This window comes from Helianthus annuus, chromosome 12 (genome assembly GCF_002127325.2).
Source record: "Helianthus annuus cultivar XRQ/B chromosome 12, HanXRQr2.0-SUNRISE, whole genome shotgun sequence".
In the NCBI taxonomy this organism is placed as follows: domain Eukaryota; kingdom Viridiplantae; phylum Streptophyta; class Magnoliopsida; order Asterales; family Asteraceae; genus Helianthus; species Helianthus annuus.
The window spans coordinates 22176921-22189826 of record NC_035444.2 but is presented as its reverse complement, the minus strand read 5'-3'; the positions used below and the strand labels follow the sequence as shown (position 1 = coordinate 22189826).

General features: G+C 34.7%; 1 protein-coding gene across 1 annotated transcript; it reads left to right on the top strand.

The window, feature by feature from the left end:
- The first annotated feature begins 5346 nt into the window (after positions 1–5346).
- Positions 5347–12656, top strand: LOC110892587 (mitotic checkpoint protein BUB3.3). Its single transcript, XM_022139744.1, has 15 exons — positions 5347–5503; positions 6423–6565; positions 6664–6794; positions 7834–7916; positions 8080–8322; positions 8482–8554; positions 8691–8771; positions 8861–8942; positions 9087–9187; positions 9301–9376; positions 10676–10954; positions 11709–11831; positions 11925–11981; positions 12058–12132; positions 12334–12656. Exons 2-15 carry the CDS (start codon positions 6458–6460, stop codon positions 12433–12435), a joined length of 1614 nt encoding a protein of 537 aa, XP_021995436.1. The 5' UTR covers positions 5347–5503; positions 6423–6457; the 3' UTR covers positions 12436–12656.
- The last annotated feature ends 250 nt before the right edge of the window (positions 12657–12906 follow it).

Here is a 12906-nt window from a genome sequence, read left to right as displayed (position 1 = left end):
ACGACTTAGTCCCTGTAATTATAACACTTTGAAAATAATTTGGAGTATTGTAAAACAGTTGATAAAAAGAAGAATGACTCACATTGCAGATTTAACGAGCAGTGTATAAGCCTACTGATTAGCCTTGATTATTTCTAATTTAACAATAATGCACACAAAACAGGATTAGTGATCAATACAGCAGTTACGATAATTTCCCGAGATCAAATACTCGCAATGAATGACCAAGTGCAATACTTCAACTCATTTATCAAAATGACAAATGACAAAGTATAGTACTTCAACTCATTATCGAATTATCGACAACGACAAAGTACAATGCTTCAACTCATTATCGAATTTATCGACAACGACAAAGCATAGCCCAATGTGGGCGGCACTTAAACATTCTTTGGATATATTGATCGCTCGGAAACTGAATCGTAATAGCGATCGAGTAATTACCCTGTTATTGCGGCAGAATTTCGAGATTATGTGGGTTTTTGTAGTATTTTGACGATATCTGAGTGTACAAATTGAATTTTACCGTCGAACCAATGCAGGAAATCAAGTGCCAAACTCCTCTATTTATACTGGAAATTTGACACCGTCGCGTAGCGCGAGGGGGTACCCCTATAGGCGTCGCGCTACGCGAGTGACCACCCTACTTTCATAGAGTAGCCCTTCATGTAGGGGTGTGAATTTCTGACACGACCCGAAAACACGACACGAACTTAACACGAAATTCGCGGGTTTGGGTTTAGTCTAAACGTGTTCGGGTCAGTTTCAGGTTGAACCCGCGAACCCGTTTAGCTAAACGGGTCAGGTTCGGGTCAACCCGGTGGGGTTGGCGGGTTGATCCATTTAACCCATTTATATTAAAATTATATTTTTACAATATGTTTTATGTCATAATTTGATTAGGTGTATAATTTTATGTCATAAATATAACTTAAAAAGGGAAACTGCCATAATATTTTATGATTTTAATGTAATTTTAATTTAATATATAAATTTGTGTTTTTTGTTGTAGATGTTAATTTTAATATATTAATTTGCTGAAAAAAATGAAAAAATAAAAAAATTTGGGTTGAATGGGTCGGGTTCGGGTCAGCCTGAGAATATTCGGGTCGGTTTCGGGTTCATGTGTATGACACAATTTTCGGGTTCGGGTCGGGTTCGGGTTTGTCTAAAATTTACGGGTTCGGGTCGGGTTGAACCCGCCAACCCGCGAACACGACCCGTTTAGCACCCCTACCTTCATGCATGTAGGCTTGCTGTGTCGACAGTTTTTAAATTTTCGAATTTTATAATTAGTTATAAGGATAATCGTTGGCTAGGGTTTATCCCCCCTGAGTTTTAGGGGCCCTGATCCTGATTCTGATTGTTCTGGAAATTTTAGGGTTTGCGTAGAATCACTTGGGTGTCTCAATTAGGGTTTTCTTAATAGCTAATTACTATCCTAATTAGGGATTTTAGTGACAGTTGTTACATCTGCCTTCTCTATTTTGCTTGGGAGGATGCTGTTGAGGGGCCGGGCAATCCACTTATGTTCCTTTTCTTGTATTTATGTTAGATTTAGTTGTCTTTTTGCTTCTTTTGTGAATTTGAGCTCATTTAATCCTGAAAATACAATAGGAAGACAAAAACAATCTTTTTCCAACATTAGTACTTAAAAAGGGTTAGTTTTATGCCTTATTTGATGTAATTTATATGTTGCATTTTACACACATCAAATACCCCCACACTTGAACTTTTGCTTGTCCTCGGGTACGGTACAAGTACGAGTACGGGTATTTGGGAAAAAAAGCTCATCCCTAACCGCCACAACCATTGTCCGTACACCACCCACCAGTTTATATGTGTGTGTGTGTGTATTAAGGCCCTTTAGCTATCTTTCAATGATCTCGTGAAGTCCCCCTAGGTATTAGCATATGATTCTTCCAACTTAATAATCTTCTTCACTGCAAAGCGTGTGACGTACCAGGATCCAGCCACTAATCACATTGAACTAACAATAATACAATAAATAAAAATTCCTATTCAATGTAATTAGAAAATTCAAAACATGTTTACGTTCAGCGGAATCATAATTCGTTGTTTTAGTAACTCAAAACCAAAGTATGTAAAAACAATCAATACTCCTTGTCTTTACACTAGTCACGACCCATGACCACTCCAGCTCCCCAGACTACAAGTCCCACATAAAATACCTATCGACCTGCAAGCATGCAGAAAAAAGTGTATCAACATAAAGCTGGCGAGTTCACAGTTTTGTAAAACGTTTAGTTGTCAAGTGTTTAGTTTCAAAGCATGTTGATAATAACTCGATACCGCAAGACGGCTGTTGTTTGCCCTTCCCCAATGCCTATAAACATTGGTCGAGTGGTTAAGGTCATTAGTTCACGCCCGTCCTATCCAGGTACGTTGTGAGGGTGCCAAACCTAATAGCGCTGTCAACTAATAATCTCGTTGCCCTCCAAGCAACTAGTCAGCAGTAAGATGGGACTTAAGGACTCAGTGGCGGAACTAGAACGTTGACTCTGGGGTGCCCCGATTTTTTTTTCACCGTGCAATGGTTGCGGTTGCAGCTGGTAAAAGCAAAGCTAGCTTCACTACCCGATAAACTAAAGGACAAGAACTATGTTGCCTGTTCTTGTTTGGATGAGCACTGATCAGCGTATGGCCCCTGCACTCAGGTCGACGTTTCGTTTCCTTCCAACACTCAATTGTCGCGCTTTAAAACTTCAAAAGGGTTTTTAACTTATTTTGTATTTTGGGCTAACATATAAACTGTTTTTGCTAACAATAAATTCGGGCTTTAATAATAAGATAAGGGTTAAGTCATTATTATATATATTACTTTTAATTAATGAACGACACGTTATTTTAGTTAATGAAATGTAATATGCTACAAGATCTAATCGACACCGTCCATTTTAAATGAAGTTTGACTATATTCAACGCTTTAACTTTTTGCTTTTTCATTCATAATCCTAATAAACTTCATCTTCATAGGCAATCCGTAGTCACAAAGCCCCTTTGGGGGACGTGTCACACCACGCCACGTCATAGAGGGACGTTATATCACTAGAGGGTGAATTCATAAAGCTCTTACCTCATCATTACACAATTATTAATTTTCAGTTTTTTATAAGTAATTTCTAACTTTATAAAATTAAATGGAATCCTATTTTATAATTTTATAAATGGAATCTAAGAACTAGTTTTTTCTTCGCTTGACAAGTTAAAGAAACAACAAATTCATAAGAGTTTTTAGTTATAAAACTAGGTATTGATTGGCAAAGTTTTGAAATATACAGGGATATAAAGTTCCTAACCTGTTTTAAATATATTAAGAATTACAGGGACTAATATTGTATAATATAAAAACCTTCAAACTTAAATAAAACAAACACCCGTTCTTCAGTTCATCTTCTCCGACTATTCTGGTGGAGTTCCGACAACTTCGGAATGGTTCGATCCCCTAGTGTTTAGCTCGTTTTTCTTGCACTAAAGTTTATCTCCACTCTTTTTCTAATCGATATCGCTAGTATTATCCCTTCAAGACCTTAATAAACTTCATCTTCTTCGCAAGTTTTTGCCGACCAGATTTTTCATTTCCGGCGACCGGAAAATTTATTTTCATCTACATTTAGGAGGTGTCATCGTAGTTGTTTAGGGGTATCCTTTCTATAAAACCGAAAAATATATATATAAATATACACTACCGACACGAAGTTGAGCCCTATCCCGTGCTACGGCTCATAAAGAGCTAGGTCCGCCCCTGCTTGAGGTGATAGTTTTGAGTGTATTATCCAACATCAACGGTTATAACGTATCCCCTCTAGGGATAAAAGTGTGTCAAGTATCCCCTAAAGGGATGTAAGTTTGTTTGTTTGTCCCCACTAGACGCATGCTTGTGAAAAGAGCAGTGAACTCACGTTAGATGTAATAGCAAAAAAGAGAGTATGTAAAAAAAACTCAAAATAATTTAACTATACTGGGTAAAAAATAAAAATCATGTTAACAACAAAGATAGAGTAAATAAAAAAAACCTCAAAATAAGAGTGAATTTCAAGAATTGTCCTTTATCTTTATACCCATTTACAGGCGCTGTCCTTTATGTTTAAAATTGACCAGTTTTGTCCTTTATGTTTTCATATTATACATGTTTTGTCCTTTAGGCCTAACTCAGTTAGTTTTTTCAGTTAAATTTGGTCATGTGCTTTGCACATGAGGGCATTTTTGTCAATTCAAAGGTTGCAGAAGCTTTGAGCTGTAAATTTGCCATTGAACTTACTTTTGAATTGACTAAAATGCCCTCATGTGCAAAGCATATGGACAAATTTAACTGAAAAACTAACTGGGTTAGGCCTAAAGGACAAAACGTGTATGATATGAAAACATAAAGGACAAAACTCGTCAATTTTAAACATAAAGGACAGCGCCTGAAAATGGGTATAAAGATAAAGGACAATCCTTGAAATTCACTCTTAAAATAATTTAACTATGTTAGGTAAAAATAGATTAATTTTTTTTTTACCATTGGCTAATAATAATATATATAGGGCATGTTTGGCTAAGCTTATTTAACTCAAAAAGAACTTTTGGGAAAATGACTTTTGGGAAAAGGAGTTTTTGAAAAGTAGTTTTTAAAAAAAGTGTTTGGATTAGCTTATGTGGTGGGAAAAACCAATAAGTCAATAAATTGTTTTTTAAAAAGTGTTTGGCTTAGCTTATTGATGTAAAATGACTAAAAGGGGCATTCTTTCATAAGGGATGTTAAAAAATAAGGGGTATATTGGTAATTTGTTGTTTGAAAAGCTATAAGCTAATCAAGAAGTCACAATCTCTTAACTTTTCAAAAACTCCTTTTCCTTCATATCAAAAAGTCATTTTAAAAAGCACTTTTCCATTTGCCAAACACTAAAAACTGCTTATTGGCTTTTTGATAAGTTAATAAGCCAATAAATTGGTTGGAAAAGTTTAGCCAAACATGCCCATAGTTAAAATAAAAATAATAAAATTAAAACAACCCTATGTTCCAGAGTTTACTAACGGAAGGAAAGGAAACAGAAAGAAAGTAAAAATATTTTGTGTTCCAGAGTTTCATTTAAGGAAGGAAAAGAAAGGAAAATAAAACATGTCGTGTTCCCGAGTTTCATTTAAGGAAGAAAAAGAAAGGAAATGACAGGAAAACTAGGCTAAATTCTTTAATTTTTCTTTCCTTCCGATTTGAGAGGAAGCGGTGGGAAAGTCATCTTTTTTTTTTTTTCCTTTCTCGTCCTTTCCTTTCTCACTTTTACTTTCTTTACTTATCACTCGTTAAGTTAACTCGGAACATAAACAACTAAAGCAGCCGTTCTCCTCCTCTTGTCTATCTCCCTGTTCGCTCCTCCCTCCATCTTCTAAACCTAAAAAACAAACAGCCGACTGACTGACTGACTGACTGACAGATCTTCTTTCTTTCATTCTACGATTCAGCAGGGAGGGTTCAATCAGCCAGCAAGCAAGCAAGCAGGTAAGCTTCGATTAGCCACCATTTCTTCTCTATTACATTTGAATTGTTGCCATTATGGTCGTCGGAAACGCGATCCCTTGCGAACCCGGATCCTGTTCGTACCGCGAATTGGATCGGACGAACCAAAACGAAAATCGTGTCATGGCCAGCGAATTATGTGACTATGGTTTGTTTTATATGCTTTTGGTGTTTATGATAGCTTTCTTGTTGATGGGAGACGAATTTGAAGTTCAGGTTCTTATTAGTTATGCAGCGTTACATATCATCGATATACATGGTTGTAAAAGTTGCTAGGCGTTAATCGGGTTAGAATTTTGTATGTAACTTTTCAAACCTATTCATACAAAACTTTTCAAAATTATATAATATAATTTTTCAAATTAATTAAACGGATTGGTTTAGGAAGTATAATTTTTAAAATACTTTAAAGATTTTGATCAATTTTATGGGAAATTTTACCTATTTTGACTGCCGCTTAGGGGCTGTTTGGTAGCCTCTGAATGGTCATTAAGAGGCTACCTCTTAATGGAACCATTAAGAATTTACCAATGAGAAGGTAGAAGAATATGACATGTGATGATTTACCATTCAGACTTGAGGTTACCCCTTATTCAGTTAGAGGTTTTAAACCATTAAGAGGTAGCATCTGAATGGTCATTAAGAGGCTACCAAAACTTTTTTTAGGTTTGACTAGGTGAAATTCAATTGGTAAGCTACTGATTAATCGGAGATTCATCCCGATTAATACAACAGTGTCGATATATGACATTTCACAGCATTTAAGTTACAAATGTCATATAGTAATACCTTCTAGACAGGCAAAATCTTGCATAAAGTGATAACAAACTAACACATGGTTGCATGAATTAGTAGGAAGTTTAGCTATTATCTATATATTTATTGTACATTTGTACCTCAGGGCTCAACAGCTTCAAGATTTTCCAGTTTACAAAGATGAATGGACGATGTTTAAAGTTTGACGGAAACCCGATTCAAGACGCTATTTCCAGAATTCGCTTCGCTCCAGCATCCAACAATCTCCTCATCTCATCTTGGGATACCGTAAGTAACCATTATTATTGTAGGTTTGTGACTGTGTGCGAGCAATTCTTTATGCTACGTACTCAGTACTATTGAATTATCAAATATTGTGTGCACAGAATCTTAGATTGTATGATGTGGATGGATCTAAACTGACTTTTGAAGCTTCCGGAAATGCTGAGCTTCTGGATTGTTGTTTCCAAGGGGAGGCGGCTGCATTTAGTACTGGTTCTGATTGTTCAATAACTAGGTTTGTTTTCAGGTTTACACTGTTTAATTAAATTTAGTTGACAAGTCAAATATAATGCTCAAAATCTAGAAATAATGCAACTGAGTTGAATTTATATGTTTGACCTTGAAGGTCCGAACTCAAGTGTTCTATGGAAGTAGTGAATCTTGTTGTCACATTTTTATAATTGAATTTTGATTGTTGTTTCTATGGAAGTGTTCTATCAGTATATTGATTTTATATCTATTAATCACTAACAAGATATGACTGGTTATGACTTATAACTTTATATTCTTTTCCTTATATATTTGGTCGGTACTCAATGGTGAACGTTGAACATATATTTTAGTGATGGGAAATTGGCCTATAATAATCCCACCTAGACCTTATTGGCCATTAATAATCCCACCTCAGAATATTCCCCGCACTAGTCCCACCTTTCACCTATTTTTCCTACAATGGTCCCCCGTTAAAAAAACTTAACGGAGTTAAGTTTTTTTCTAAATTACAAACAGATTTTTTAGGGCTTTTGCTTGGAACGACGATACGAGTCCATTGTTGTAAAACATGACTCGAACCGGTGCTCCAAACGATGAAAACGGCGCTTCGGTTCGGGTGTTTAAATTTCCAATTAACCAAAATCAAGTCACTTAGATCACCATTTCGAAGTAAGTTTTACATCAATGGACTCGTATCGTCGTTCTGATAAAAAGCCCTAAAAATTCTGTTTGTAATTTGGAAAAAAAGCTTAACTCCGTTAAGTTTTTTTTAACGGGGGACCATTGTAGGAAAAATAGGTGAAAGGTGGGACTGGTGGGGGGAATATTCTGAGGTGGGATTATTAATGGCCAATAAGGTCTAGATAGGATTATTACAAGCCAATTCCCCTTTTAGTGATTAACTGATCATGTACCTTTTTGTTACACTACTGGGTTCATTCATCACATACGTATTTTGCTTCAGGCCAGATTTGATTACATCATAACATGATGCATATTTACATGTTTTCTTTGTAACTTTTTTGTTCTATGCACGACCCTTCATATTTTCTTTTGTGTAGGTATGATTTACATTCAGGAACCAGTAAAATTTTTGGAAATCATGATGATTTAGCAACTTGTGTTGAATATTCCGACGAAACAGGTAAACTGCAACTGTTATTACTTTCAAATTGCTAACTGTACAATGGCGACAATTTATTATATATGTATCGCAAAATTTAAATATGCCTATATGGCTATATTCATACTTGCCAAAATTTTGCCTTTGTATCTGAAATTCCTGTAACTGGTTTTCTTTTTCGCAGGTCAAGTTATTACTGGTGGTTGGGATAAAAAAATTAAGTGTTGGGATTCACGTTCAATGAAGGCTCTAACTTGCGTAAATACAGTTAGTGTGGCGGTCGAATCTATGTCCCTTAGTGGATATACTGCGATGGTTGCTGTTGGATCATCGGTTAATATGTATGATTTACGCAAGTTTAACACTTCATATTATAGCAAACGTATGGACATCCAAATTAAGTGTATCCGGCCATATTTGGATCAAGGTAATCCCGTAATAAGTTTTGATGGCCCTTATGGTACTTATGTATTGATATCTAATACTTTATTATTATTATTATTATTATTATTATTATTATTATTATTATTATTATTATTATTATTATTATTATTATTATTATTATTATTATTATTATATAATGCAGGATTTGCTGCTGGATCAGTTGAAGGACGTGTAGCGTTGAAGTATTTTAATCCATCCAATCAAAACAACGATGGGTATGTTTATGTCTCATGATACTCTTTAACAGCATTAAAATAACATGCGTTTTCCCTCTCTAGTAATGTTATCACGATAATGTTTTCTTGTTGATAATATAATGTTTCAAGTTGTAACTATATATGTATATTGCAGGTTTGCTTTTCGATGCATTCCAAAGGCAATGGAGAAGAGGCATAATATGCCTGCTGTGAATGATATTGTTTTCAGTCCATCGTACGCCTTTCTTTATCTACTCAATAATCATGAAATTTCATAAAACTTTATATCACTGTTCTTTTTCTTTTTTATTTTTGTGTGTTCAGGACTGATGGTGCCTTTATCACCGGTGATAATGACGGTTATGTCACCATATGGAATGCTCAAAGTAAAAAAAGAGTTTTTGAGGTAATTTTCATTATCCGATGATACGTTCTTATGAACTAAAGTTAAAGTTTTAGTGGCACTAAAGGAGCTCTAAATAATTAAATATGCAATTTTAAAATGTTTTTCAAAGGATTTGACACAATTTTGATCTTGCTGTTATGGCAGATGCCAAAGTTTGAAAACAGTATTGCTTCATTAGCATACAACTGTGGTGGACAACTTCTGGCTGTTGCTTCAAGCTATACATACCAAGAAGCGAATGAATTGTAAGCATATTTTGACTCGTCTTAATATTTATTTATTTATTTATTTTTTCATCCATTTTTGTCAAAATACTTCCTTAGGTATTACTGTTATCTGATCTTGAAAATATTTACAGGGAACTACCTCCAAGGATATACATACATGAAATGAATGACCAACACATGAGCTCCTTTTCGGCAGGAGGTTCAAAATAGGTGAATTTTACTGTTATCTGGTTTTATGTCGTCTTTAGTGTGTCATAGTGACTAGTTTTTATTGTTAACCCATGAGAAACGAATATCTTTTGTACACAACTCTTGAAATCATGTTCTTCACTTTGTTGTAGAAGGTTTCAAAGCTTAATGATAGCATGTAAGTTGGGATTTAGTTGTGGATGCGAGTAGAATTCTACAGTTTGGTGTGCTGAGGTGGGAGTAGTTTCAAGATGGGTGATTAACTTGAAAGTCTCCACTCGGGGAACAAAAAACAAAGACGTGAGCTCCCGTTGGCAAAACGGGCAATATTAGTTTGTAGTGTGGGTAGGGTGTTATTGTGTAACTTGACTCACTAAATTATATGTAACATCTATATAATCATATTGATTCTCATGAGAAGACACAAGTGAAACTTTTCGGCTCCTTGTGATGGATCTGTTAATAGCTTTGTTAAGCTTCATTAATCTGAATCTCTACAGGTTCCTTTACAATTTCTGCTTGATGATACTTAGATAATCACAATTGTTATAGATGACATTGTGTTTATGCAAAAGTAATCAACATCATGTGAATTAGATAGTTATTAAAACATCACTTGGGGTTATATTTAAGATCAACTATGTTCATCATGTCAATCGATTTTGAAATGACGAATTGAGACGTGTGTATATTACTAACACAAATTTTAAACAACATCTAATCCCATTTTAGTTATAAATTTCACACCACTAACATTTCTTATTTTTTTGAACGTCCAAGACGTATAAAATAAAGACCACCGGGTCCTTTATTAATACAAACATGTAGATTAGAGATCATAGAGATAACAACTTAAGTACACTTTCACAAAGCAAGACAAACGCCAAAAACTTTACCTAAAAGTACCGTCTCCTAAAATCGAAATGATAAGAAAAGATTCCTTAACAAACATCCGATTATCATAAATTTTCTAATTCAACTCGAATGATCTTAAAAGCTGGATCAAGAGAATTGCTTAAATCAAGAACTATCTTGTATTCAGTTCAGCTACAAGCTAATGGACTAAACACAAATGAGTCAATAGATATTAAGCAAGTCAATTTTGGAAAAAAAAAATTACATCCCTCTTACTTTTTGTTAGCTGAATAATTTTCAGACTGGACCAACCAGTAGAACCGATAAACTTAATAATCACTCCATTGCGTATAAAGCAGCTAAAAAAATGAAGCTTAAAGATAAATATAGAAAAAGATTAGGTGTGTGTTATGAACAAAGAGTCATAAGCAAGGGGGCTTATATCAATCAACAAATTAATAGTGTAATCCAAGGGCCAGGATTCAATCTCATCAAAACCAGATAGCATCTTCTGTACGGCGGTTTCATAAAAACCCTAATCCCTCAATTTCAACTCTCTCTGCAACCTTCACTCTTCGTCACTTTCTCCATCAAATTATCTGCATCAATTTCCATAATATGTCTGACGAAGAGCACCAATTCGAGTCAAAGGCCGATGCCGGTGCTTCAAAAACCTTCCCGCAACAAGCCGGTACCATCAGGAAGAACGGTTACATTGTGATTAAGAATCGTGCTTGCAAGGTATCGATTTGTTGTTGTTATTATTATTATTGTTGAAATTTCGGATCTGATTTAGTTTGTTTGAACTCATAGATTGTTTCTGTTTGTTTTTGAGGATTGATTGTATAGTTTAGTGATAATCTAGGGTTTCGAATGGTAGGTTAAAGTGTTTCTGATAATGTTTTTGAGTTCAATTTTTTGTTAATAAGTTTTGGATTGATTTATGTATTTGATAATGTTTTGTAGGTTAAAGTGTTTCTGAAAAGCTCTATGTTGTCAAATCTGTTCATTTGTTGATCTGGTTTGGGGTTTAGTTTGATTGGGATGAGATATGTATTGGTACCAGACCAAACTAGTCATTTACCGCTTAGCATTGATATAGAAATTTAGCTAAAATACCGTACCGTTTACGGACGGCTGGTACCAGTATGTTGAGGTACTGTTAAAAGTTTCCAACTGGTACCCTACTGCGTAATACCAATTCCGAAGTTGAGCTAGTTTTAAACCCGAATACCGTTGGGTATATGTTCTGTTGGTGCTGGTATGGTATGGTATCAGTAGGTTACCAGTATTCGGTATGAAATTTTACTAGTTTATAGTTTGATATTTATTTTGGTTTGGGGTTTTGTTTGAATTGTCACCTCTTAAGCGGTTAATCGTGGAAGATGAAGACAACTTATGATATAATTTTTTTTTTTTTATGAATAAGTGATTGTATGTTTTTCTTCTTTAACACTGTTGTTCGGGTGTTAAATTGTGTAAACCTCTTTTGAAGGTTGTGGAAGTTTCGACCTCGAAGACTGGCAAGCACGGTCATGCTAAGTGTCATTTTGTTGCAATTGATATCTTCAATGGAAAGAAACTTGAAGATATTGTTCCTTCTTCCCACAATTGTGATGTATGTTTTACTTACATACCTCAGTGATAAGTTTTATGATAATTTTCTTTCTTTTTCATGTCTTATGGTATATGACGTTCTTGTTGTTTGCAGGTTCCCCATGTTAACCGTACTGACTACCAGCTCATTGATATTTCTGAGGATGGATTTGTATGCACATTTTATTATCTTTTGATTTCTTTGAATGTATATTGTGAATATTCTGATATCTTACTTGTTTGTACAGGTGAGTTTGTTGACTGAGAGTGGTGGTACCAAGGATGACCTCAAGCTTCCAACCGATGACACTCTGCTTACACAGGTTTGTGGAAAACATTTGGTTTATGAGACTTTGATTATTTATTAAACATGCAAAGTTACGGACTCAATAAAGATAAAATCTTGTCAAATCGAACAAATATAATCATATTGTTTGTAACCATGATCATGGACAAACAAGTCAATTTGGTTTTTTCTAAAGCGTAGTAACTTTAGCGTTGCTACTTGTCCTAATTATGTGCAGATTAAGGATGGTTTTGCTGAAGGGAAGGACCTTGTTGTGACAGTTATGTCTGCCATGGGAGAAGAGCAGATCTGTGCTCTCAAGGATATTGGTCCCAAGTAAACATTTTTCATAGCTTTCATATGGCGGTTTTATGCGATTAAGGGCTAGTGCTGCTTCAAAACTGTATGCTCGGATTATGGTGTTGGTTATTTGAAGATGTTTATTTAGGTTTCGATTTTCTACAATTTTTGTTTTGTTTCCGGTTTTCATTATTGTGTTAAAACTCCTCACATTTTGGGTTTTGGAAAGATGGTATATGTACCCTTTTTTCATTTTGTTTCCTTTGCTGCTTTATTTTAAGCATGCATACTCTACATAATTGAAATACTAAAATATACAGAATGTGTAGAAAAATGAAGCAAAAATATCTATAAAAAATAGGAAGTAAAAAAATAAATGTATGCAGATTTGCAATGCAAATCACAATTTAAAGTAGAATGCAGAGGAGCAATGAAACTTTATTTAAGATGTTTAGTTTGTTGAAGATTTTGTTCATTCAACATTAGAATGTTCTTACCTTGCTAATAAACT

Coding starts and splice junctions, on each gene's coding strand:
- LOC110892587 (XM_022139744.1), top strand. CDS start 6,458: ATGAATGGACGATGTTTAAAGTTTGACGGAAACCCGATTCAAGACGCT. Junction 8,555..8,690: donor TCCAATCAAAACAACGATGG/GTATGTTTATGT, acceptor TGTATATTGCAG/GTTTGCTTTTCGATGCATTC. Junction 11,832..11,924: donor CTTCTTCCCACAATTGTGAT/GTATGTTTTACT, acceptor TGTTGTTTGCAG/GTTCCCCATGTTAACCGTAC.